Here is a 26,979-nt window from a genome sequence, read left to right on the forward strand (position 1 = left end):
AGATTGGGGGGGGGGTTAAACCATATGCCCTCCCATGCAATGTCGTTGTCCATCTTTTTATATTTTTGTTCTGGGAAGAACTGCTGTATGGAACATCCAAATCAAATGATGTGCTGCCTTGTTTCTTTGCTCTTTATGTGTATATATATATATATATATTTATATAAATGTAATTTTAATGATAAGATGTAGTACTTTTATAATTTTAATGTTAGTTAAACATGTTTTAAATTGTGTTATTATCCACCCTGAGCCTGCTGATGTGGGGAGGGCGGAGTATAAATCCAATAAACTAAATTAAATTTTTTATTTATTTTATTTTTTAACCCGCCCTCCCCACAAGCGGACTCAGGGCGAGGTACAACATTGATTAAAATACAACTTAATATAAATTATAAAAACAGATAAAATAGAGAAATCTTTACTGAATAACAGCCTGGAAAATCCACAACCACCATAGAAAGAATAAAGTTATTCAAAAGCCAGTACAGTCTCAGCAGATCCTATAGCATTAAAATGAGAAAGCTAGCTGGCTAAATAGCACTTTCAGTACCTGGAACAGTTAGAGTGTCTGTCCAAGTTCAAATCCCACCTATCCCTTTGGAAGTTGACTGTGAGTCAGTGACTCATTCAGCAAGGTTACTGAGAGGGAAAGATGAAAGGCAGGAGAACAATGTAAGTCATTTTGGATCTCTGTTGAGGAGGAAGACAGGGTATGGTTTCTCCTGTATGGATATGCTGAGGGACAGAAAAAGTTCCATTCCCAAGAAATCCATTTCCGCACTCCAAATATATAGATGATTTCTCTTCTTCATGGATTCTCTCATGGAAGCTAAGCTCTGTGTATTGGTTGAAAGTTGTTCCACATATCAAGCATATATATGGTTTCTTTCCTTCGTGGATACGTTGATGGACAGTAAGGTATGCACTTAGAGCAAAGCTCTTGCCACACTCCAAGCATTGAAATGGTTTTTGCCCTGTGTGGATCTGTCGATGACGAGCAAGTCCTCCAATCAAAGCAAAGCTCCTGCCACACTCCAAGCATTTATATGGTTTCTCCCCTGTGTGGGTTCGTCGATGGGAAGTAAGACTTTTACTCCGAGCAAAACTCTTTTCACACTCAGAACATTTGTATGGTTTCTCCCCTGTGTGGCTTCGTTGATGAACAGTAAGGCTTTCACGCTGAGCAAAGCTCTTTCCACATTCATAGCATTTATGAGGTTTTTCTCTGGTGTGAATTCTTTGATGCTTTGTAAGATTTGTTTTCTGGCCAAAGCCCTTACCACACTCCAAGCATTTATATGGTTTCTCCCCTGTGTGGCTTCGTCGATGGACAGTAAGTTTTGAACTCTCAACAAAGCTCTTTCCACACTCCATACATTTAAATGGCTTCTCCCCTGTGTGGATTCGTTGATGGACAGTAAGGGCGCCTCTGTGAATAAAGCTCTTTCCACATTCCAAGCATTTATATGGTTTCTCCCCAGTGTGGGTTCGTCGATGGGTAATAAGATCTTTACTCCGAGCAAAGCTCTTTTCACACTCAGAACATTTGTATGGTTTCTCCCCTGTATGGATTCGTCGATGGATGGTAAAGTTGTTACTCCGAGCAAAGCTCTTTCCACAATCAGAACATTTATATGGCTTCTCCCCTGTGTGGGTTCGTTGATGGGTAGTAAGGTATTTATTCTGAGCAAAGCTCTTTCCACACTCCAAACATTTATATGGTTTCTCCCCTGTATGGATTCGACGATGGATAGTAAGATGTTTACTCAGAGCAAAGCTCTTACCACAATCCAAGCACTTATGAGGTTTCCACACTGTATGAATATTTTTGTGTTCCAAAAGCTGTCCCTTCCGAACAAAGGCTTTTCCACACTCTAAACATTTATAAGGCTTCTCCCCTGTGTGAATTCTTTGATGGATAGTAAGATTTCCTCTCTCATGGAAGCTCTTTCCACATTCCAAGCATTTATATCGTTTCTCCACGGTGTGGATTTGTTGATGGACAGAAAGCTGTATCTTCTGAGCAAAGTTCTTTCCACACTCCAAGCATTTATATGGTTTCTCCCCTGTGTGGATTTGTTGATGGACAGAAAGCTGTATCTTCTGAGCAAAGCTCTTCCCACACTCCAAACATTTATATGGTTTCTCCCCTGTGTGGAAACGTTGATGTGCAGTAAGGTTGGCACTCTGAGTAAACCTCTTTCCACACTCCAAACATTTATACGGTTTCACCCCTGTGTGGATTCGACGATGGATAGTAACATCTTTACTTCGGGCAAAGCTCTTACCACATTCCAAGCATTTATGAGGTTTCTGCCCCGTATGAATGTTTTTATGCTCCAAAAGGTGTCCCTTCCGAACAAAGGCCTTTCCACACTCCAAACATTGATACGGTTTCACCCCTCTGTGGATTCTCCAGTGTCTATCAAACAGTGATTTATAGCTGAATGTTTTTCCACACAAAGGGCAACTGATCTGTCCTTGCTCTGGGGGGAAGTCCTGGGATTCAGTACCCTGAGAAGCAGAGGATTCACTCCCCCTCTTCCGGTCTGTTCCAGTGCATCTTCTTTGCTGTTTCCCTTCCAGAGGGAGCTCTTGTGGTCCTCCCTTGAGCTTTTCCTGGGGACCTTCAGGCTCTGGAATAAAGAGAAAAGATTAGTGAGCCCTTAGACCAAATACGGAATCAAGGCAAGAAGGACATTTACTGCTCTTCGTGATGACAGGATAGAAATCACTTAAAGGGCTGTCAAACCCTGCCACGTATTATTCAGCTGTTGATTTTTCATGTACGGTAGTTTTGTCAGAGATAAGATGTTGCAGTAGAACCTCCATGTTTGGAGGCAGCATCTCTCTGAAGGCTGGTTGCGAACGAGACTTTGGCACCACTCCTCTGCTTGCGTACCTTCCAGAGACTCTAGTTGGCCGCTGTGGGAAATGGGAGGCTGATTTAGAGGGACCTCTGGCAGATCTCTCACCTCACAAATGCTGTTTTGTGCAGCTTGAAAGAAGGGCAGGATAAGAGGCAAGAAATCACAGGAACCAACCAATAAAGGCTGGCCCTGTTGAACCCCAACACATCACCTGCCTTGTATTGCATCACATCCAAGGTCCAATGCCCTCTCTCGCCAAAGCTCCACTGGTAATCAAAAGAGATGTTACCACCTGGAGCAGCTTCAAGGGGTGGAGGTTCTTAAATTTAAGGACCTAAAGGACTCCTGGTTTGATTGCATGAAATACTAAGAGTCTCTCTACACAAGACATCTTACATGAGGATGCTCAAATGTAGAGAAACTGAATGTTAGCCAGAAAGCATAGTTTAAAAAGACAGTGCCGGTGGAGATCACTCCTCAGAGGGTTTGTTAATTTTATTTTTGCCTCCCCAAACGGGAGGTAAAATTCAAAGAGCCTTAGAGCTAAGCTACAAGTGACGCCTGGCACAGGTTGGACACTTGTCAGCTTCCCTCAAGTTTTGATCGGAAATGTAGGCATCCTGGTCTTGCAGCTGTAATGGAGAGCTAAGCTGTAAAACCAGGATGCCTACATTTCCCATCAAAACTTGAGGGAAGCTGACAAGTGTCCAACCTGTGTAAGACGTCACTTGTAGCTTGGCTCTTAGAAGAGGTGAAGATGAAATTAACAAGCCCTCTGTGGAGTGATCTCTGATAGTTCTCTTTTTAAACTACCCTCATGTAGAGAGGTGAAATCAATTTAAAGGATGCATCGCTTAAGCACAGTTCTCTGGTCTTTCTGGGAGTAGGTTATCACTCATATTAATTTTGTACTAGAACATTCATTAATTTTTGAGGACATTTATATACTTTTAAACTATTCTCCTGTCGTCAAGTCTTGGAGCCTAACCGATGGTGATCAAAAATGGATATGCAGTGCCCGTACTGTAGCTACTTACAGCATTGGAGAGACAAATGAACACCTTTCATAGTGCAATCCATCCAATCCATAATTCAGTCCAATGGATTGGGGATCTCACAACTTTATCGGTATTTGAACTCATGGCATATAGACAATTGCAGATGGACTTATTTTTGAACAATTGGAAAACTAGATCTCCTACTTCTGTTGTAATATTATTTCTATTTTACATGAGGCTGTATTATTATTTTATTCTTTTGAAATGGGACTTGAGTACATGAGGGTTTACCATCTGCCATACTGTTTCCCCCTCCTATAAAAGTCAAGACTTACAAGTCCTGCTCTCTCTGCCCTTACGTAGGGGGATAGACAAGCACTAGAGATGGGGCCTTTTCAGTGCTGGCTCCTCATCCGTGGAACGCCTCTCCCCTTGAACTTTGCCCACAGTCTCTACCTATCAACAAGTAGGCCAAGTCACTTCTTTTCAACCATGTTTCTGACTAAGAGAATTAACTGTTTAGCTGCTCTGTGCTCTGCTTCTCTTTTGTCTACTGTTCTCTGGACTTTTTGAGGCTACTTCACAGCTAATTTATGCCGTTTCCTCTTGAGAAATTTCTCTGTTCTCTAGTGGGTAAAAATTAGCCAAAGAGGTCCTTATCCGGATACAGCATAAAAAGGTTTGCACCACACAAATACATACAGACCTGTTGTTCTCTCTTTTTTATTATGTTTCAGAAATATTGATTTCTATTTTATTGCAGCATGGGAACAGAATGAGGTTTGGGAACTAGAAGTCCTTTCAAGGCCCAGAGAGGAGAACAGGGGACTAGGGAACTTCAGCACAGGGAAGGGAAGCCCTAGCCAGACAGAGCCACCAGGACAGAGTATCTGAGACCCCTCCAAAGGAAAGAAGGATCCAGCATCCCAGCCTGACACCATCTAAGGTAGCTCTGACCACAGGCAATTATCCAAAGGTGCCTCTCCCTCTGAGGAGACCCCCCCCCCGGCCTCTCAAGATGGGAAAAGTTGGTGATGGATCCTGAAAACCATGAACTCCTACTTACAACAGGAAAATTATTTTTAACGCTTATAAATCTGACTTCACTAGTTCACATTTTTTATCCCACTCTTGCTGAAGGCGACTCAAAACAGCACTTTTCTCCAGCCTAGCACCTTCCTGACAGGACCTGCTCCTTCGAATTTCATAGCAGCTGGGCACAAAGGAATTCAGCAGGCAAACCTCCTCTTGACCGAGACTGAAACCTCACCTGCTAAAATCCTATTTTCTTGGGTTTTGTTCTTCAGGACTCTGCCACCTTGTTTTTCTACACACGAGCCTAAGCATGCGCTGGTGTAAGTATAATGAAGTAGAATGACCCTAAACCATCCCTCCGGCCCCCTCCCTCCCACAGCTATGCTCTTCCTATCCAGTGGCAGATGGTGAGGTCCTTGGGCCACGGAAACATCTTCCAGGACTTGGTACAATGCTAATGCTAAAAGAATGCGAGTTTCCTCAGCTGCTCTGAAAGGCCCTTGAGAAGGTCCCGTTGACGTCCCATAAACTGTTACGGAGGCCAATCCTTCTACCTTCCCTGCTTTCAATGGACTTTTATCTACACTCAAGATTTTGGGCCTCTGAAGAACAAAGGGCCTGCTCAGTCCTCCATGGTAAATTTGGGAGGAGAGGAAGGAGTTATTCCTTTTAGCTGACTTGGGAAGTCCACTACATACACCAAACCCCTTCCTTGCCTGTGTTTGGATCTGCTCCACTGCCCTACTGAAAGTCTCTGTTGAAAGAGTCCTACTAGAGTATTTCATTAGCATCTGTGACTCAAGAGAAAGGAGAACCTTACCCAGAGAGGCCACATTCTGACGGTTTTCCTCCATGACCTCCTTGTGAAGGCGTCTTTGGTCTGGATCCAGCAGGGCCCACTCCTCCTCCGTGAAGTGCACAGACACCTCCTCAAAGGTCACTGGACCCTGAAAAGAGAAAGAACTTCTAAAGGCAAATTTCTACGGGATCTACAATAAGATGTTTGCTTTCAGGATTCAAACCCCTTTCAGACCTTTTCATTTCCTGCCTACTGAGCAGCAGAGATAGCAGGAAGGGGAAAGAGAGAGCGAGAGATTCCTTCTGACCTGGGGTAGGTGGGGGTGGGGGTGGCAGGAGGCACCCAGGGTCAGGATCCTCAGTTCCACACTTACCAAGTCCTGCTGCATGGAAGCGGCTTTTTCTCTGCCACAAAGTGATGTTAAAGAAGGTATCACTGGTTTTAAGATACCACCTGAAAGAATTGGAAGGTAACTGGAATGCATTCTGTCCTGTACAAGTGTTTAACATTTCAGTTCATGGAGCAGGGAAAAAAGGGTTCTCCCTTTCTTTGTCCATGGTCATAACAATGCTTGCATCCTTGTTTCTACAGTTTTTTTGCTTCAAATCTTTGTCCAGTCTTCTCACACTTATCTTACTACATAAAAGCCTAAGCGTGTTTGCGACAACACACATTTTATCTTGGCGCCTGTACGGGAACACCAGAATAAAAAGTGCATGGTGGTCAATATGGCCTGCAGAGTGCGTCACTGCAGCGGGATGGCCAAGTGAGCCTCACCGTTCCTTCACTGCACCCCCGAGCCGGAGAAAGGGCGGGAAGGGTGAGCCGCCTTTCCCATCCCCCCTGCCTGCAAGCCCTCTCCAGTCCCCCTCCAGCCTCCCTAACCTCTGCAGCCTCAGAAGGGCCCGATTGGGCAGTGGGAAGGATGCCCAACTTCGAAGCCCTTACCAGCTGCGATGGGGCCAGTGTCAGAGCAGGAACGCCCAGCCTGCCCACCATCCCTCCCCAGCCTGGCTGTCCACCCTCCCCAGCTTGGCCGTCCACCCTCCCCACCCCGATCTAGGCGCTGCAGTGGCGGGCCTGCTTGGCCGCCCACACACTTGCCCCCCCAGCCCACCCACCCGCTCTCCCCACCCAGATATGGGCGCAACGGCAGTGGTGCCCCGCACTATGAACTCCCCTCCGCCCCTCCTTGGTGTTAACTTTCGAAAGTGCCAGGGCTCAAACCAGCTGGACTACTCAGAAAGCAAGGGCTGCCCAAGAGGCGAGGGAAAGCACTCTGCACATAGTACTTTAGCTCTTGCTGATAGCTTCGAGTCTGCCCGCTGGCAACGAAACACCTGAGGGAGGGGGCTGAGCGGGCACAGGCTTGGCTGGAGGCGGTGGCAGTGGCTCTCTGCACCCCAGGGACTCCCAGCACGGCTGGGGGTGGCACTCCTGAGTCCCGACCCTGCGTGCCTCACCGCTGCCTGTCACTTCCCCTTCCTTGCGCCGCCAGCTTGCGAGCCGGATCCAAGTAAGAACGCCTCCTATCCAGCCCTTGCAGTGGCTGCAGCCGGCACACATCAGCCCCTGCTGCCATGGGCCAGCCGTGGCAGGGACCCTGAGCTGGGTGACGGTCAGTCCCCCACCCGCCTTGAGTGCCTCTGTCCATGCACACCTCCACCTCTCCGTCTCTGGCAGCACGTTTGGCGTCCACGCTGGGACCTGGGCACTTTTCCTGCTTGCCCTGTGGTACCTCCACGGTGCCTCGGGCGCCTTTCCTCTGGTGCTCCTGCTCGCTGCTTCCTTCTCCATGCCCCTGGTAGCCCCTTCCTGAGCTTCCAACTGTCAGTCCCCCCTGCCCGCTTCGGGCACCCCTGTCCACGTGCACCCCTGCCTCTGGCAGCCCTCTTGGCATTTCCACACTTTTCGCTGGGCCCTGGGCACTTTTCCTGCTTGCCCTGCAGAGCATCTCCAGTCCTTGTGGGCGTCTTTCCTCCAGTTCTCCTGCTTGCTGCTTCCCTCTCCACGCCCCTGGCAGCACTTTCCTGCACTGGGAACCCCTTGCCACCTGGCCGCTTTTGGTGCTTTTGCTCTTGCACACAGCCCCCCCCCCTTTCGCCCTTCTCCACTGTTCCTTCTGCTCCCTTCCCTGAGCCCCTTGCCAGCTGCAGTCTCCGCTTCTGCATGGCCGATCCCTTCCTCGAAACGCTCTCAGGCATCGTGGTGGCTCTGCTTCTTTCCCCGCCCCAGCCCTCTTCTTTATCAGCTTGCCTGAAGGACCCCCTCCCCTTTTCCCCACCACATGGCAGGCGCTGAAGCTTTGTTTTATTTTAGCATATTTATATCTCACTGGCCGTCCCTTCAAACAGACTCAGGGTGGCTCACAACAATAAAAGAATAATAGAATTTTAAAAACAGAATGACCGAACTACAGAAATTAGAAGTCACAAAATCATTGGGGTACTTCAGGCCCGCCTGGCTTCTTCGAATCAATCAATGAATTCTTCTAGCGTGACCCTCCCACAATGTTTCTCTGCTCTCCTCCTCTACTATCTTCCTATCACCCCCATCCTTTTCGTTTATTGCTACCAGCTGTAAAATGCCCCTGCAGGGCACCCCTCTGGACTTTCTGCCTGCCTCACTGTGCCCCCCCCCCCCGTCTCTCCATCCTCCATCCAATCAATTCTGGTTAACCCAGAAAAGTTACCTTTCTCCACTGGAGCCCCCTTCCACCTCATGCCCTTGGGAAAGAATGTTGCATTGTGCATGACAATATAGAGTAACCTGTGAGTGTGGAGACTCAAAGAGCTGCAAACTCTAGAAATTTTTAAATGTGCATCCAATGAAGTGGGCTTGGGGCGTAGGAAACCTGCTGCCACCGTGCATTGGTTATGCTTGCAGGGGCGACATAATCCTTTGTGTTTTAGCTGGGGAGCAGCTGCCAGTCACAGTTTGGGATTGATCCTTGGAGTTTGGGATTGATCCTTGGATCCGATCCAGGTGCAACAGCAGCCAGCATACTTGGCACCCTGCCAGCACCTCCCCTCCCAAGCTTTCTAGAGCCCATTGTATTTTCCCTCACAAAGGGCTTTGTTGCTAGTCACATGAAGAACTCTGAAATGCAAAGAACAGGCAGTTCCAAATCCTCTGATAAAACCTCAACTCCCATTCCAGAATTTCTTTGCACGTGGTCAAGACCCACACAAACAGAAAAAGTGAAGTAGCAACAGTTACCCCCTCTTTATACCCTAGAGAGTGTTTATGTCGTATTTTCTCCTGTATGTTTGATAGAGTCTCACAATATCATTGTTAACTCCTATCAGTTTTTTTCATCTTGGACTGATTTTAAATCGATTCCAGGTGTTCCCTTCCCCACGCAGAAATTTTTAAAATAAGAAATAAGTGAAGCATTTTCCCCACAAAGGACTTGGAAAGCATAAAAGCAGACACCGTAGCCTCAAAGAGGACATTCAGGGGGGAAACACCGCTTTCAACGTTACCTGGAAAAGTTGTTCTGTTATAACCCTCCTGCACGATCCATTCCTGCACCTGAAACAGAAGTGGGGATACCAGAAAAGGGAAAGTGATGAGAAAAGGACGAGGAAGCAGGCTGGGGGGAATTAAAAAACTGTTAGGGCGATCCGTGTGGATTTTGAGGGTGTCTTTATGCCCCAGATGAAACCCTCTCACCTGCTGCTCCTGCTTCTCATCCTCTGCCTGGCTCAGGAGGAAGCCTTCTGCCAGGGCCACCGCCTGGGCGCTGCTCTCTGGCCTGCATTCCCACACCCAGCTCTCCATCTCCGGGGGCAGGACGGCCAGGAACTGCTCCAGGATCACCAGGTCCAGGATCTCCTTCTTGCTGCGCCTTTCTGGCTTCAGCCACTGGTGGCAAAGATGGTGAAGTTGGCTGCAAACCTCTTGGTGCCCCTCAGCCTCCTGGTAGAGAAACTGCCTGAAGTGCTGGCTCTTCACATCTGAAGGGAAGCTGTTGTCGCCCAGGCTCCTCTGCACGGTTCCTTCCCACGGTCCCCTTCTGCTCTCAGCCTTGGTGGAAATAGGGCCTTTTCTTGCTTTTGGATCAGCTGGGTCTGGCTGTCCCCTCGTCTTCCTCCCCAAACAGCCTCCACCTGCAGCTGCAGACCACCTTTACCCTCTGTCAGATTCTTCTATAAAAGCAAGCTCTGGACCTTTGACCTGCTGCAAAGCCAATATTGATTTTTTTCTTAATCATAGATTTTTAACAAAAGAGCATCTGAAGAGGTGAGCTCTGACTCACAAAAGCTCATGCTGGAATTGTGGGTGTCTGTAAATAAGAAGCCAGAAGAACTTCAACACAGTTAGCAGAAAGGATCTACTCTGCTCAACAAATGTATTGCTAAACTATAAACTAGAGATCCTGGAAGCATTCACCAACCTGAGAACACCAGCTGGGACCAGGAGGCGGTGCCAATTTACACAGAGGTTGTGAAGTTGGAAAGCGTCATTAACAAGCAGGATGAAGCTGCTTAGAGCCCCAAAGATGCTGGGGCACCCCAATCCTGCCACGGACAACCAGAAAAGGTTCAAACCACAGCTTGACGAGTTCATGGAAGCTGCAGGGAGCTGAGGAGGAGCCAGAAGAGTGGAAGGAAGCCCTAAATTTCAGCCTTGAAGGGCCCCAACCTACTGGTCCCCCAGCATCTTTGGGGACTCTAAGCAGCTTTTCAGTAACTGTGCAGAGAAGAACTATAAACATGATATTAAGTTTCAGGAGCACCATAGGCCCAGCAAAAATTTGGGTACCTTTTGATGCTGGATCTAATCTTTGAATATTCTCTTCATAGGGTGCTTCAGTCTGAAAACTGCTGTGAAAAACAATGTTTTTAACGCTTCCGCTGGATTTTTAATGCTGTATTTAATATTAATTTTTAATCTTCTCTGTATGTTTCCCAAATAGAGCTACACGTGTGGGGGTCCCCACGCTCAGACCATCCCCCTTGTGTATCAGGCCAAAGTCTTGTGTCTGGGATAATTAAATAAATCCAGACCAAACCATCTGGGTTATAACAGGGTCCCAACTTGGAACAACACTCACAAGAAAAAGAACTCACTGAAGGGAAAAAAGGGGGGTTATTTCCCTGACCAGAATACAGACCTGAGAAGGAAATAGCAAAAATGGAACAGTCAAACAATTACAAGCAACGATGTATGCAGCACACCAATAAATCTTCATAGCTCTACCTATCTGTGAGTTTCTACCAATGGGGGTGAGATCTGAGAGGAAAATAGGCTAGCAGAAGAAAGGAAAGGGCCAGAAAGTATCATACTTCACTTGACCCTGAGGAAAGGAATGTCCCATCCAGAGGGAAGGGAGGCTTTCAAGTGAGGTCCACTTCACAGCGGGAATGACTCCAGAGGAGGAAGACAGTCCAAGCCAGAGAGGTTCAGTGATTTGGCAAGGAATTCCAGGCACCTCCGGGGGATATTATTTTCACCCTGGCCACTGTCAGCCAAATCAGAGAGGCTTCTGGGTAGGGTAAATATGGGGATCCCTGTGGGATAATCTACTCATTGGGGGACCATGGGTCGGTTTTTAATGCTGGATTTTAACAAGCAGCTTTTAATCCCTTTTAATATTTATAAATTTTGCTTTTTTAATTCACCTCAGGCAGGTTTCCAGCATAAAAATTTTCTCAATAAAGAAATAAATATCTTTGCGGTGCAAGAAAGCAAAGCCAGGCAGAGTTCTGCGGCTGATTTGAGAAATCTGAGTCGGACACGTGACTTTGGGGAGCTAATTCATGGAAAAAGGCTCAGATTGTCGCAGGAGTCCATGGTCCCAAGAGAGAGACCGATTTCCAGAGGCCAAAGAGCCTACATTGGCAAAAGCAAGGGAAGCGTGCCAAGCTGCCGCAGGGGCGCGAGGGGAAGCCTCCACAAAATCAAAGTTTGCTCTTTTAGAGGAACAAGAAAGAAAAAACCCTGCAGTCATGTGGGAGTACGCCTGCACCACAGCAACGGCAGGCTTCTGGAAAGAATAAGCACACAACAAAAGAGAGGCCTTTTTGCAGGAGTTTGCGGAAAGAACAGAAAGCAAAGGAAAAGCAGCAGAAGGTAGGTACCGTGCTGTAGGAAGAACTCAGCCCAGCCTCCAGTGAAACGGAGGCACCAGAGAGAAGTAGAAAAGCAAGGAAATCCTCAAGTTAAGAATGTTATAATCTAAAAACTGTACCTGATAAACTTATATGTTATACAGTTGATACTCTGCCCCCCATGCCCCCCCATGCCCCCAAACGCAGGACCCCTCTGGATCATTCGCCTTTCAAAAGCAGGGAGGTATTTTGCAAAGGAAATACTATTTTACCTGCTGTGAAATCCACCAATGCTGCCTCCTCTCCACTTCACCCAATGGCTCTAAACGGAAGTGACTGTGGCAAGTCAGGTGACCTTCTCTCTCCCGGCCTCTCTAGGAATGGAATCGGCTTCCCTTTAACCCTTGGACTGGACTCCATGAAGCAGAAAGGATCATCTCCGCAAGCAGAATCTGACCAAGTAATAGCAATCAGACTTCAGGGGGAAGGGTTGTTAACATAACCATCATTCAAGCTGATGCCTCAACTACAGAGGCTGAGGAGAAAAAAATTGAAAACTTTTACACAAGTGTCCAAGAAGAAATTGATCATACACCTAAATAGGATATGCTGATGATCCGAGGTGCCTGGAATGCAAAAGTGGGAGACAAAGCAGAATCAAACATGGTTGGAAATTTTGGACTAGGGTCATAAAATGAAGCAAGATTGTGACTCATAGAACTTTGTGAAGCCAACAACCTGTTCATTGCTAACAAGTTCAAATTTATTCAAGTTTACCAGCCCATAGGCTGTTAATTACTAAACTATGAAAAGTTTAGGAATTAAAAATTGCTGTAAAACCAAAGTTTGCCACATCCACAATGTAGCTTTTACAAAGGCCACCCAGAAGTTATCTTAATCTTGAAGTGTCAGGGATAGCTGAATAGTAAAGAGTCCAGTAGCACCTTTAAGACTAACCAACTTTAGCATAAGCATAAGGTTTTGAGAACCACAGCTCTCTTTGTCAGATGCATGGCACAAAGAGAGCTGTGGCAAAGCGAGCTATGGTTCTTGAAAGCTTATGCTACAATAAAATTGGTTAGGTTTAAAGGACTGGACTCTTTACTACTTTGCATCTACAGACTAACTCGGCTAACTCCTTGGGAGGGATGACCAAGTACTTCAGTAAACATTTCCTAAGAAATTTCTCTCTGGCTGTTGCATACTTTGGACAGTCGAAAAAATTACGGGACAATGAATCAACCACTGCCAAAGGACAGTCATAAAAGCGCTAATCAGGAGGTATCTTAAGGAAACGGCCCTTCATCTGGACTGTTGGCAGTACATTGCAACGTGTGATCATGTATGACCACTTGAATTTTGAAACTGCCATTGCATTAAGATAATGATGTGGCTCAAACTGGGTAGAGTACATAATTCCCAGATCGAGCTAGGAATATTTTTGTGCAGCATCATTTTGGAGGGTATTCCAGTCCTGTTTAAGCTGCTTGCTTCTGCATACCCTGGTCTTCCTCAGTGATCTCCCATCCAAATTACTAAACCAGGGCACACCCTGCTTAGCTTCCAAGATTGGATGAGATCAGCCTAGCCTGGACCATAAAGGGTAGGGGAGATGCCTGCTTCATAAAACATGTATGAAAAGTTCAGACTAATAGACTTGCTCAGATCCTGCAAAATGGATGACATGGTTTCTTTTATTGAGTTAAGCCATCTCATTTTAGGTCTTCCTCTTTTCCTACTGTCTTCCACTTTTCCTAACATTATTGACTTTTCCAGAGAATCTTATCTTCCTATGATTTGACCAAAGTCTGATAACCTCAGTTTTGTCATTTTAGATTGTAGAAAGAATTCAGGTTTGATTGGATCTGGTACTCATATTTGTCTTTTTGGCCATCTGTGGTATCTACAAAACTCTCCTCCAGCACCACATTTCAACTGAATCAATTTTTTTTCAGTCAGCTTTCTTCAACTTCCAGCTTTCATATCCATACATAGTAACAGGGAATACCATAGTTGGGATTATATTGATCTTGGTTCCCAGAGAGACATCTTTATCTTTCAGGATCCTTTTTAGCTTTTCTAGCTTATGGACCATATTGACCTAATTACAGTGATGGATCCTGGCATCTGTGTTCACCCCTTTTGCAATGGATCCTTGCCCATCTTTGCTGCTAAAACGATGTGCACACCTCATAAATGAATCTATGGTGTCCGTAAGAAATCATTCACTAACTCCCATGGCTAGGGAGTGAAATCATTCACTACCTTCCCTTGGCTACTCAAAGAGGTGGTCATCCACCCAGTACTTTAAAAAGTAAATAAATAAATAGTAAGTAAATAAATTAATTAATCAATCCCTTGTATCTATAATATATCAGTCACTAACTCAGAGCACCTTCCCTTGGCTACTCAAAGAGGCGGTCATCCGCTCAGTACTTTAAAAAAAAACCCCTAAATGATGTGGCGAGTTATTCCTCAGTCTAATCTGCCCTTTCTAGGCAAAGTGATTGAGAGAGCAGTAACAGACTAACTCTCGGTCTTCCTGGGCCTGCAGTGTATGCTAGACAATAATGCCCTCTCATTGGTATTGGGAAGCAAACCTTTTCTTGCTCACAGACAACACCCCAACATTAAATAACTCCTCAATCACAACAACAACACACTTCCCAACATGGATACAAACTCTGGGACCAGGGCCCACAATAAACCAAGAGGCCAACTCTGCCTCCATATTCACTCCACCAATGCCCCAACCATACCATGTCAGGCTCATTCACTTGTTCATCTTCCAGCATTATCTATGCCATCAAGTGTCAGCGATGCCCTTCGTTGTACTGGACAAACAGATCCGTCCCTTTGCAAAAGAATGGACATCTGATATCAGATACATCTGATATCAGAAATCACAACATTCAAAATCAGTGGGAGAACTTTTCAGTTTCCCGGGACATTCCATCACTGACCTCAGAATAGCAGTTCTCAGGCAGAGAAACTTCAAAGGAAAATTACTGTGCGAGATTGCTGAAACTGAGTTTATTTGTAAGTTTGAAACAATGGAACCCCCAGGGTTGAATCGGGAGATAGGATTTTTTCACATTACAGATGCTAATATTCTGCACTTCACACCCCTGCTCTATCAATCTAATTACAACATGTACCATAGCTAGCTTCCTGACACTCTAATTTACAATACCCAGGGGTCATTTCGTAGAAAAAGAGCTGGAGGAACTCATTAGCACAACTCATTAGCATATGCCACACCCCTTGACAGCACCAGAAGTGTCATTAGCATAACTGATCTGCATATGCCACACCCCCTGATATCACTTATCCTTGCTGTTTTGGGCCCAATCCTGACCATTCAGGGCCAAAATTGGGCCCAAAATGGCCAAAAGGGGCTGAAAATGGCCCAAAAGGGGCCCAAAATGGTCAGGATCGGGCCGCTGCTGAGCGGGAAAGTGATCCACCACCCATCAGAGGCCCGATCCGGGCTGTTTTGTCCCCAATCCAGGCCAAAACAGGCCCCTAATGGCCGAGAGTCAAGTGCGCGGGGCCACCGACGTGACCTCTTTGGGGAACTGCTGAAACTGCGTTTCTGCGTGTCTCCTCTCAAAATGAGCCCTGACAATACCCTTCCCACCCTCTGCCTGGATTTCAAGGATTCCTTTACTTTTCCACTCCTTGTATCTGCTTTAAAAGTTTATGCCATGGAAATCTAGCTGGCCTTTAATGTACTACTGCACTTGAGAAGGTGCTGGTGGCTTTAGTTGTTGACCTCCATCTGAATGTACAGAAAGGTGATGCTTCTTTGTTGCCCCTCCTGGATCTGTCTGCAGCCTTTGATACAGTAAACCATGCCATTCTGTTGGGGCATTTGGAGGCAGGAGGATTATCAGGGGAAGTGCGCCTTGGACTGGTTTAAATTGCTACTCATGGTTGTTGTTGACCAGCTATCCCCAGTATGGGAATTATCTTGAAGAGTTCCATAAGGCACAATCTTATTCCCCATGTTATTCCACCTCTATAGAAAGCCTTAGGAGAAATAATTTGTAACTAGGGAATTGGATGCCATCAATATGTGGATGACACCCAGTTCTCTCTATCCACTTCCTCTGGTGATGCAGTAGAGAACTTTCATCACTAGTGATGCCTGTGGTCAAGTGGCTAAAAACTGAAAATGAACCCAGACAATAAGGAGATGCTGTATGTGGGAAACTGGAAATCTTGAAGGACATCATAGTCCCCACTTTCAATGACGTTCAATTGACCATTGCAGGCCCCATTAAGAGCCTAGGCATTATACTGGATCCAGTATTGCTGCTAGAGAAGCCAGTTAACAGCTGCAAAAACCCCTGCAAACTTCAATCTCAACATAGCCTGGAAGTTGTCCCCCTACCTTGGCATGGCTGATCTGGCCACCTGGATCCATCCCACGGTAACATTGAGACTAGGCTGCTGTAATGCACTCCTCACAGGGCTCCGCTCTAAGTTATCTCAGAGACTCCAGTTGGTGCAGAACACCTCCGATTATTATTAGGAGTTAGGTGGAGCATGGTTATTACTCCCATTTTGCAGCCATTCTATTGGCTACTCTTCAGTTACCAGACTCAATTCAAGTTATTGGCTATAACACGATCTTCACATGGTTTCATGGTCTTGATATCTCATATCTAAAGGACCATCTCTGTGATGGATTGCTCCAGAGAGCCTAAACCCCCTGGTTGCAATGTGTCATCATCTTGGTTCCAATACCGAGAACCCTCAGGAGCCAGAAAAGTTTGCCAGAAGAACCTTTCCAGGGTTCCAAGGTGGTCTCACTCACAAATAAACACCACTGTTGTAAAAATACAGAAATCTTTATTGAATAACAGAAAGAATAGAGTTGTTCAAAAGCCAGTACAATCTCAGCAGACCATATAGCATTAAAATAAGAAAGCTATCTGGCTAAATAATACTTTCAGTACCTGGAGCTTCTAATCGACATAAGGTCATTGGACCGTGTTACTCCTCTGCCTCGTGCCCCTCTCCAAGGTTATTCAGTTCTAGACCGCTAAACTCCCTTTGTAGCATGTCTGGCTATGGAAATGTGTGTTGCACATTTTTTTGTGCAAACACATCTGGTATGATTTTCATGATCAAATCCAGGAACAGTTCTCCTATATTTCTAGCTATATTCTTAACAATACAATCACAGCTAACGTACCTCACAGGGTAGGTGTTGTGGTGCAATGGGGGACCACAACAACGTGAGCCTCTTTGTGTCGACTTTGGGGAGAAAGGAAGCACAGACAGGGAAAGTAGAACGTGTGTGTGTGTGTGTGTGTGTGTGTGTGAGTGAGAGAGAGAGAGAGAGAGAGAGTGAGTGAGAGAGTGAGTGAGTGAGAGAGTGAGTGAGTGAGTGAGGTCTGCCATATAGCCACTTCTGACTTATGGCAACCCTATGAATTAACCTCCAAAATGGCCTATCATTACCAGCCTTGCTCAGACCTGGAAAACTGGAGGCCGTGGCTTCCTTTACGGAGTCCAGCCATCACATTTTGGGCCTTCTTCTTTTCCTACTGCCTTCCACCTTTCCTAGCATTATTGTCTCTTCCACTGAATCTTGTCTTCTCATGATGTGATCAAAGTCCAATAGCTTCAGTTTTGACATTTTAGCTTCTAGGGAGAATTCAGGCTTGGTTTGAGCCTAAAACTCCCTTATTATGTTTTTGACCTCCATGTAAACATCTCTTCCAACTCCACTTTTCAAAGATTACCAAAGTGTGAATTATCTTGATGTTGGTTCCCAGCAAGAAGTCAGAGTGTCCGTCCAAGTTCAAATCCCACCGATGCCTCTGAAAGTTCCTGGCTGACTGTGGGCCAGTGACACATTCGCAGCCTAACTTTCCTTTCAGCAGGCTTATTGTCAGGAAAACATGGAAGGGAGGAGAACAATGTAAGTAGTTTCGGATCCCTGTTGAGGCGGAAGACAGGGTATGGTTTCTCCTGTGTGGATATGCTGAGGGACAGAAAGAGTTCCTTTCCCAACAAAGCCCTTTCCACACTCCAAATGTATAGATGATTTCTCTTCTTTGTGGATTATCTCATGGTTCCTAAACTCTGTGATTTGGTTGAAGGTCTTTCCACATGTCAAGCATATATATGTATTTTTCCCTTTGTGGATACGTTGATGGACAGTAAGGTATGCACTTCGAGCAAAGCTCTTGCCACACTCCAAGCATTTAAATGGTTTCTCCCCTGTGTGGATCTGTCGATGACCAGCAAGTCCTCCTATCACAGCAAAGCTCCTGCCACACTCCAAGCATTTATATGGCTTCTCCCCTGTGTGGGTTCGTCGATGGATAGTAAGATCTTTACTCCGAGCAAAGCTCTTTTCACACTCAGAACATTTGTATGGTTTCTCCCCTGTGTGGATTCGTCGATGGATGGTAAAGTCTTTACTCCGAGCAAAGCTCTTTCCACAATCAGAACATTTATATGGTTTCTCCCCTGTGTGGGTTCGTCGATGGGTTGTAAGGTCTTTATTCCAAGCAAAGCTCTTTCCACACTCCAAGCATTTATATGGTTTCTCCCCTGTGTGGATTCGTCGATGGATAGTAACATCGTTACTCCGAGCAAAGCACTTACCACACTCCAAGCATTTATGAGGTTTCCGCCCTGTATGGATGATTTTGTGTTCTAAAAGTTGGTCCTTCCGAATAAAGGCCTTTCCACACTCCAAACACTGATACGGTTTTTCCCCTGTGTGAATTCTTTGATGGATAGTAAGCTGTATCTTCCGAGCAAAGCACTTTCCACACTCCAAGCATTTATATGGTTTCTCTCCTGTGTGGATTTGTTGATGGACAGTAAGCTGTATCTTCTGGGCAAAGCTCTTTCCACACTCCAAACATTTATATGGTTTTTCCCCTGTGTGGAAACGTTGATGGGCAGTAAGGTTGGATCTCTGAGTAAACCTCTTTCCACACTCCAAACACGTATACGGTTTCTCTCCTGTGTGGATTCGACGATGGATAGTAACATGTTTACTCTGAGCAAAGCTCTTACCACACTCTAAGCATTTATAAGGTTTCCAGCCTGTATGAATGGTTTTGTGTTCCAAAAGGTGTTCCTTCCGAACAAAGGCCTTTCCACACTCCAAACATTTATACGGTTTCTCCCCTGTGTGGATTCTCCAGTGTCTATCAAGCAGTGATTTATACTTGAAAGTTTTTCCACACAAAGGGCAACTGGTCTTTCTTTCATCTGTGGAGAAGTCCTGGAATTCAGCACCCTGAGAAGCAAAGGATTCACTCCCCCTCTTCCGGTCTGTTCCAGTGCATCTTCTTTGCTGTTTCCCTTCCAGAGGCAGCTGTTGTGGTCCTCCCTTGAGCTTTTCCTTGGGACCATCAGGCTCTGGAATAAAGAGAAAAGATCAGTAAAACCTTAAAGGAAATGCAGACTCAAGGCAAGAAGACCATTTACTGCTCTTTGTGATGACAGGACAGAAATCACTTTAAGAGATCAAATCCTGCCATGTATTATTCAGCTGTTGCTTTTTCATGTTTGGTCGTTTTGCCAGAGATAAGATGCAGTGAAACCTCCATGTTAAGAGGCAGGATGCTCAAATGTAGGGCAACATGTTAGGATGGATGCATAGTTTAAAAAGGCAGAGCTGGTGGAGATCGCTTCTCAGAGGGTTCGTTAATTTAATTTCCTCCCCAAAGGGGAGGTGAAATTGAAAGAGACTTCAGGAAGGTAAAAATGAAATTAACAAGCTCTTTGTGAAGTGATCTCCGCTGGCTCTCTTTTAAAACCACCCTCAAGTAGAGAGGTGAAATCAATATAAATGATGATCCAGTTCTCCGGTGTTTCGGAGAGTATGTTATCACATATTAACGTTGAACTAGAACATTCATTAATTTTTGAGGAAGTTTATATAATTTTTATTTTTTTCCCTGTCTCCAGGTCTTGGAGCCAACCGATGGTAAACAAAAATGGACACACCGTGCTGATACTGTAGCTAAAAGACTTCTATTACAGCATTGGAGAGACAAATGAACACCTTCCATAGTTCAATCCATCCAATCCATAATTCAGTCCAATGGATTGTGGACCTCACAACTTTATCAGTATTTGAACTCATGGCAGGTAGACAACTGCAGACGGAGTACATTTGGAAAACTTTTATGTGTAGATCTCCTACTACTGTTGTCATATTATTTCTATTTTATATAAGGCTTTATTATTATATTATTCTTTTTACAAATAGGGCTTGAGTACTTGAGGGTTTACCATTTGCCAGATTGTCTCTCCCCGCTATAGAAGTCTGACTGTTTAGTCCTGCTCTCTGCTCTTACATAGGGGGAATGACAATCACTGGAGTTGGGGCCTTTTCAGTGCTGGCTCCTCATCTGTGGAATGCCTCCCCCCTTGAACCTTGCCCAGAGTTTACCTTTCTACCTTTCAACCACTAGGCTAAAACGCTTCTTTTTAACCAGGTTTCTGACTAAGAGATTTAACATTTTAGCTGCTCAGTGCTCTGCTTCTCTTCGTTCTCTGGACATTTTTGAGGCTACTCCACAGCTAATTTATGCTGTTCCCTCTTGAGAAATTCCTCCATTCTCCAGTGGGTAAAGATTAGTAAAGAGGTCCTTATCCGGATACACCATAAAAAGGTTTGAACCACACAAATAAGTAGAGACCTGCTGATCTCTCTTCTTCCTATGTTTCAGAAAAATGGATTTCTATTTGATTACAGGATGGAAATAGAATGAGGTTTTGGAACCAGAAGTCCTTTCAAGGCTCAAAGTGGAGAACAGGAAGCAGCCAGACACTGGAAATCAGCAGGCAAAGCTCTTCTTCACGTAGAACGAAACCTCACCTGCTAAAATCTTGTTTTCTTGGCTTGTTCTTCAGGACTTTGCCACCCTGTTTTTGTACAAATGTGCACCACGCCTAAGCCTACACTGGTGTAAATATTAATGTAGTAGAATGATTAATGTAGTTAGAATGACCCTAAATCATCCCTTTGGGGCCCTCCCTCTCACAGTTATCCACCCTCATGTCCAATGGCAGATTGTAAGGTCCTTGGGTTAAGGAAATGTCTTCTTGGACATTGAGGGCCTAATACTAATATGAATACGAATACTAATACTAGTTTCCTCAGCTGTTCTGAAAGGCCCTTGAGAAGATTCAGTTGACACCCCATAAAGTGTTATGGAGGCCAATCCTTCTACCTTCCCTGCTTTCAATATCTGCACTCAAGATTTTGGGCCTCTGAAGAACAAAGAGCCTGCTCAGTCCACCATGGTAAATTTGGGAGGGGGGGGGAGGAGCTTTCTTGGGGAGTCCACTACATACACCAAATCCCTTCCTTGCTTCTGTGTGTAGACCTGCTCCACTGCCCTACAGAGAATCTCTATTGCAAGAGTCCTACTGGAGTCCTTTTTAAGCATCTATGGAACAAAAGAAAGGAGAGCCTTACCCAAAGAGGCCACATTCTGACGGTTGTCCTCCATGACCTCCTTGTGAAGGCGTCTTTGGTCTGGATCCAGCAGGGCCCACTCCTCCTCCGTGAAGTGCACAGACACCTCCTCAAAGGTCACCAGGCCCTGAAAAGAGAAAGAACTGCTAAGGGCAAACTTCTAAGGGATCTACAATAAGATGTTTGCTTTCAGGATTCAAACCTCTATGAGACCTTTTCATTTTCTGCCTAGTAAGCAGGAGAGATAGCAGGAAGGGGAAAGAGGCAAAAAGAGAACAAGAGAGAGATTCTTTCTGATCTGGGGTAGGTGGGGGTGGAGGGAGGCACCCAGGGTCAGGATCCTCAGTTCCACACTTACCGAGTCCTGCTGCATGGAAGCGGACTTTTCTCTGCCACAAAGTGATGCCAAAGAAGATATCACTGGTTTCAAGGCACCACCTAAAAGAATTGGAAGATAACAGCAAATGAAAGTCGTATTTTCTCCAGTATGTTTAATAGATTCTCACAATATCTTCATTGTTAATCCCTATCAGTTTTTCTCATCTTGGATTGATTTTAAATCGATTCCAGGTGTTCCCTTCCCCAGGCCGTAATTTTTAAAATGAGAAACTAGAGCAAAGCATTTTTCCCCACAAAGGACTTGGGAGTCATAGGGAGTTCATGGAGAGGGGAAAAAAAGATTCTCCCTCTCTTGGTTCATGGTCATAACAATCCTTACATCTGTGTTTTGGAATTTTTTTCACTTCAAATCTTTGTCCAATCTTCTTGCACATCATATATAAAATTATGGCCTGTTTGTCCAATGGTACTAAGTTCACGTGAAGAACTTGGAAATGCAAGGAACAGGCAGTTCTAAATCCTCTGACCGAACCTCCGCTCCCATCCCAGAATTTCTTTGCATGTGGTCAAGATCAGCACAAATGGAAAAAGAGTTGCAATTAGTGAAGCGGCAACAGTTATCCTCTTGATCCCCTACAGAGTGTTTATGTCGTATTTTGATCACATAAGTGAACAGCTGAGATCTATTGTGAATCAATCACTAACTCAGGGCACCTTTCCCCAGCCACTCGAACAGGCAGTTATCTGTCCACTAATTAAAAAACCATCCCTAGACATAGCTGATGTGGCCAATTATCGCCCAGTCTCTAATCTGCCCTTTCTAGGCAAAGTGATTAAGAGAGCAGTGGCTGACCAACTCCAGATCTTCTTGGAAAACTCTAGCGCTCTAGACCCTCTCCAGTCTAGATTCAGACCAGGGCATGGGACAGAGACAGCTCTAGTAGCATTAGTGGATGATCTCCATCTGTATATAGACAAAGGCCATGCCTCCTTATTGCTCCTCCTGGATCTGTCTGCAGCCTTTGACACAGTAGACCATGCCATCCTATTGAAACGTTTAGAAACAGAAGTGGGCATCAAAGGATGTGTCTTGGACTGGTTTAAATAGTTTCTCATGCACCCATAGGGTGCAATCTTATTTCCCATGTTATTCAACCTCTACGTAAAACCTTTCTGAACTCATTCACAGCTATGGAGCTGGATGTCATCAATATGCAGATGATATCCAACTCTATATCTTGCTATCCAGGTCCCCACAGGTTGCAGAAGAAACCTTAGATCGCTGCCTGACAGCCATGATGAAATGGCTGAAAGATAAACTGAAATTGAACCCAGACACGACTGAAGTGATGCTTGTTGGGAAGGCAGAGATCTTGAAAGACATTGTACTCCCCACTTTTGATGGAGTTTGTCTGACCCTTGCAGAATCGGTTAAGAGCCTAGGAGTTATAGTGGATCCAGCGCTACTACTAGAAAAACAAGTTAAGGAAGCCGCAAAAAAATGCTTAGTACAAGCTCACTCTAGCCTGGAAGACGGCTTCTTACCTCGACATGGCTGACCTGGCCACCTGGATCCATGCTATGGTAACATCAAAACTTGACTATTGTAACACACTATACATTAATCTCCCATCTAAGTTAACTAGGAGGCTCCAATTGGTGCAAAATGCTGCAGCTCAACTGTTAGCAGGAGAGAGCAGGAGCATGAACATCACTCCTGTCCTACAGTCCATTGGCTACCTATCAGTTACCGTGCTCAATTCAAGGTATTGGTTATCACATACAAAGCTCTTCATGGCCTTGTCCCAGCATACCTACAGGACTGCCTCACTCTTTATGTCCCTCCATGGCAGCTTCGCTCCTCTGAACAGGGTCTCTTGCAGGTGCCAGGCTGTACATGGGCAAAATCAACAGCAGCCCATACACGGGCTTTCTCTGTGGTGGCCCCTATCCTATGGCATGGCCTGCCTGAGGAGGTCAGGAGACCCCCCCCCCACTCTCCTGGCTTTCTGCAAATGATGCAAAACAATGATTCAAAAAGGCTTTTTACTCAGATAGGAAGGAAGTATTGTAGGGAGGGGTTCTCAAACGCATTGCTAATGAGTTAGGGACCACAGACTTCACGACTATGTTGCCTTGCATGCTATCTGTTGCTAGAATATGTACTCCTATATTACCTGTGCTTCATGTTATCTAATGTCAAGGCCTAGCATTGACTATGTTCCGTTTCAGCAATTCTTCAGTTCTGCATTAGACTGTTGCTAATGCTATGTTTTTGTAAAATTCTATGACATTGTTTACGGAAATGTCCTTGACGCTGTATGGAAATGTCCTTGATGCTTCTTGTACTAACCTCACACTCAGTGAGAAAGGCGGACTATAAATGACTTAAAATAAAAAAATAAAAATGTTCAATAGATTCTCACAATATCATTATTGTTAATCCCGATTCGTTTTCTTCATCTTGGGTTGGTTTTAAATTGACTCTACAAGTTACCTTCCCCAACCAGAAATTTTTAAAATGAGAAACTGGAGGGAAGCATTTTCCCCACAAAGGACTTGGGAAGCATAAAAGCAGACACCGTAGCCTCAAGGAGGACACCTAGGGGGGTGTTGCCCCCCTAGGGGCTTTCGACGTTACCTGGAAAAGTTGTTCTGTTGTAACCCTCCTGCGCGATCCTTCCCTGCACCTGAAACAGAAGTGGGGATACCAGAAAAGGGCAAGTGATGAGAAAAGGACGAGGAAGCAGGCTGGGGGGGAATTCAAAAACTGTTAGGGCGATCCGTGTGGATTTTGAGGGTGTTTTTGGTCATACGCTATGCCCCAGATTCTACCTGCTGAAACCCTCTCACCTGCTGCTCCCGCTTTTTCTGCTCTGCCTGGCTCAGGAGGAAGCCTTCGGCCAGGGCCACCGCCTGGGAGCTGCTCTCTGGACCACATTCCCTGACCCAGCTCTCCATCTCCGGGGGCAGGACGGCCAGGAGCTGCTCCAGGAGCACCAGGTCCAGCATCTCCTTCTTGCTGTGCCTTTCTGGCTTCAGCCACTGGAGGCACAAATGGTGGAGTTGGCTGCAAACCTCTCGGGGCCCCTCAGCCTCCTGGTAACAGAACTGCCTGAAGTGCTGGCGTGGCACATCTGAAGGGAAGTTGTCGTCTCCCAGGCTCCTCTGCATGGTTCCTTCCCACAATCCCCTTCTGCTCCCAGTCTGGATGGAATCAGGGCCTTTTCTGGCTTTTGGATCAGATGGGCCTGGCTGCCCCCTCATCTTCCTTCCCAAACAGCCTCCACCTGCAGCTGCAGACCTCCTTCCCCTTCCACCAGATTCTTCTATAAAAGGAAGTGCTGGACCTATGACCTGTGGAAAAGCCAACACCGATTTTTTTTCTTAGTCATAGATTTTTGGCAAGTGCAACTGAAGAGGTGAGCTCTGACTCACAAAAGCTCATGCAAGAGTCATGGGTGTTAGTAAATAAGAAGCCAAAAGACCTTCAATACAGTTATCTACTCTGCTCAACAAATGTATTGCAAAACTATAAACTAGAGATCCTGGAAGCTCAATTCAATTCAATTCAAATGCCTTTAATGGCATACAAATGGCATGCTAAGACAGCAAACAAGTCACTATAAAATTACATAAAATATCAGAAGTCAACACATTTATACAAAACTTGTATGAGTCTTAAGCACACCCACTAAAAACTCTGCAAACACTTTAAAAATCGCTGTATCATTATCCTTTAACAGAAAACGACAAAAATTATCCATCAATACAGGTGTTCAATACATTTTGGCAACCTCTCAAACAGCATTCTTTGCAACTTATCATATAAACGGCATTCCAAAATTATATGCTGGATGGTATCTGGCCAGTTGGCTCCACACAAACAGCTTTTAATCCCTTTTAATATTTATAATGTTTTGCTTTTTTAATTCACCTCAGCTTTCCTGGAGAGGCAGCATAAAAATTTTCTCAATAAAGAAATAAATATCTTTGCTGTGCAAGAAAGCAAAGCCAGGCAGAGTTTTGTGGCTGATTTGAGAAATCTGAGCTGGGCAAGTGACTTTGAGAAGCTAATTCACTGAGAAAGGATCAGATTGTCACAGGAGTCCATGATCGCAAGAGAGAGACCAATTTCCAGAAGCCAAAGATCCTGCTTTTTCAAAAGTACGGCTAGAACGCCAAGCTGCAGCAGAGGGGAAGCCCCCAAAAATCCAAGTTTGCAATTCCAGAAAAAAAAAGAAAAAACCTACAGGCATGTTGTACCCCAGCAATGCCAAGCTTATGGAAGGAATTCGAACACACAACAAAAGAGGGGCCTTTTTGCAACAGTTTGCATAAAGCAGCAGGATGCAGGGGAAATCAGCAGAAGGTACATGTCCTGCAGTAGAAAGAACTCAGCCCAGCCTCCAGTGAAAGGGAGGCACCAGAAAGAAGCAGAAAAGCAAGGAATCCTCAGGTTAAGAATGTTATAACCTAAAAACTGTACTTATATGTTATGTAGGTGATACTTGCCCCCAGTGGAACTCAGTGGGTTGCCAGCATATGGGGCAACTCCTGTTAGGAGGTGGCACCCCTGGTACCACATGAGCACATGCGAAGCGCGCACGTGCTCCTGGGACTGTGCAATGACGTCACTTCTGAGAAGTGGCATCATCGAGCAGAGCGCAATGACCTCCAGGAGCACTCCTGCAAGGGGGGGGGGGTTGTCCTCTATGCTGCGTACAATCTAAACTCTCCCCCTTGCAAGGGGGGGGGGTGTTAAAGTTTCAATTGCCCCCCCTGCCACTCCCTCTTGCTGGAGCAAGGAGCTTCCTTCACAGGGTGCGAGAGGAGGGAGGGGATTCCCTCGTCCCTCGGATGAAGTGGGCTTTTTTTTAGCGAACTGATCTCTGTCTGGAGATCAAGGGACGGGGCCACCAGCCACATGACCATTTTCAAAAGGTGCTGGAATCCCGTTCCATTGCGTTTCTGATGAACAAAAGCCCTGCTCACCCCCTCCCCCATGCAGCCACCCCTCTGGACCATTCACCTTTCAGAAGCAGGGAGGTATTTTGCAAAGGAAATACTATTTTACCTGTTTAAAAATCCACTAATGCCTCTCCACTTCACCCAATGGCTCTAAAAGGAAGTGACTGTGGCAAGTCAGGTGGCCTTCTCTCTTCCGGCCGTTCTAGGAATGGAATCGGCTTCCCTTTAAGCCTTGGATTGACTCCATGAAGCAGAAAGGATCCTCTCCGCAAGCAGAATCTGACGGAGTAATATCCATCAGACGTCAAGGAAGGCCTTTTAACATGACCATCGTTCAAGTTTATGCCTCAACTACAGAGGCTGAGGTGGAAAAAGTTGAAAACTTTTACACAAGTGTCCAAGAAGAAATTAATCACACACCTAAACAAGATATGCAAGACCA

At 45.5% G+C, this 26,979-nt stretch overlaps 1 protein-coding gene across 3 annotated transcripts; it reads right to left on the bottom strand.

Annotated features, from left to right (window-relative positions):
- On the bottom strand, positions 1-26,702 carry LOC129327056 (zinc finger protein 420-like). Of its 3 annotated transcripts, none has more exons than XM_054975476.1 (6): positions 12,034-12,067; positions 9,381-9,993; positions 9,191-9,239; positions 6,079-6,158; positions 5,727-5,853; positions 1-2,639 (listed from the first exon to the last, which is right to left on the bottom strand). In XM_054975476.1, exons 2-6 carry the CDS (start codon positions 9,486-9,488, stop codon positions 640-642), a joined length of 2,364 nt encoding a protein of 787 aa, XP_054831451.1. In that variant the 5' UTR covers positions 9,489-9,993; positions 12,034-12,067; the 3' UTR covers positions 1-639. The 3 variants fall into 3 exon arrangements, with proteins under 3 accessions (XP_054831451.1, XP_054831453.1, XP_054831452.1); XM_054975477.1 differs by lacking the exons at positions 1-2,639; positions 5,727-5,853; positions 6,079-6,158; ... (1 more) ...; positions 9,381-9,993; positions 12,034-12,067 and adding exons at positions 16,655-19,156; positions 21,228-21,354; positions 21,586-21,665; ... (1 more) ...; positions 24,420-24,923; positions 26,644-26,702; XM_054975478.1 differs by lacking the exons at positions 6,079-6,158; positions 9,191-9,239; positions 9,381-9,993; positions 12,034-12,067 and adding an exon at positions 21,586-21,671.
- Between the last annotated feature and the right edge of the window lie 277 nt (positions 26,703-26,979).

This window comes from Eublepharis macularius, chromosome 4 (assembly GCF_028583425.1).
Source record: "Eublepharis macularius isolate TG4126 chromosome 4, MPM_Emac_v1.0, whole genome shotgun sequence".
NCBI classification, from domain to species: Eukaryota; Metazoa; Chordata; class Lepidosauria; order Squamata; family Eublepharidae; genus Eublepharis; species Eublepharis macularius.

Bases quoted from the DNA above. Each gene is read 5' to 3' on its own strand.
- LOC129327056 (XM_054975476.1), bottom strand. From the start codon at position 9,488: ATGGAGAGCTGGGTGTGGGAATGCAGGCCAGAGAGCAGCGCCCAGGCG. The intron at 5,854-6,078 runs GTAAGTGTGGAA...TTCTCTTTTCAG, and splicing joins CTTCCATGCAGCAGGACTTG to GGTCCAGTGACCTTTGAGGA. The intron at 2,640-5,726 runs GTAAGGTTCTCC...TCTTTATTCCAG, and splicing joins TCAGAATGTGGCCTCTCTGG to AGCCTGAAGGTCCCCAGGAA.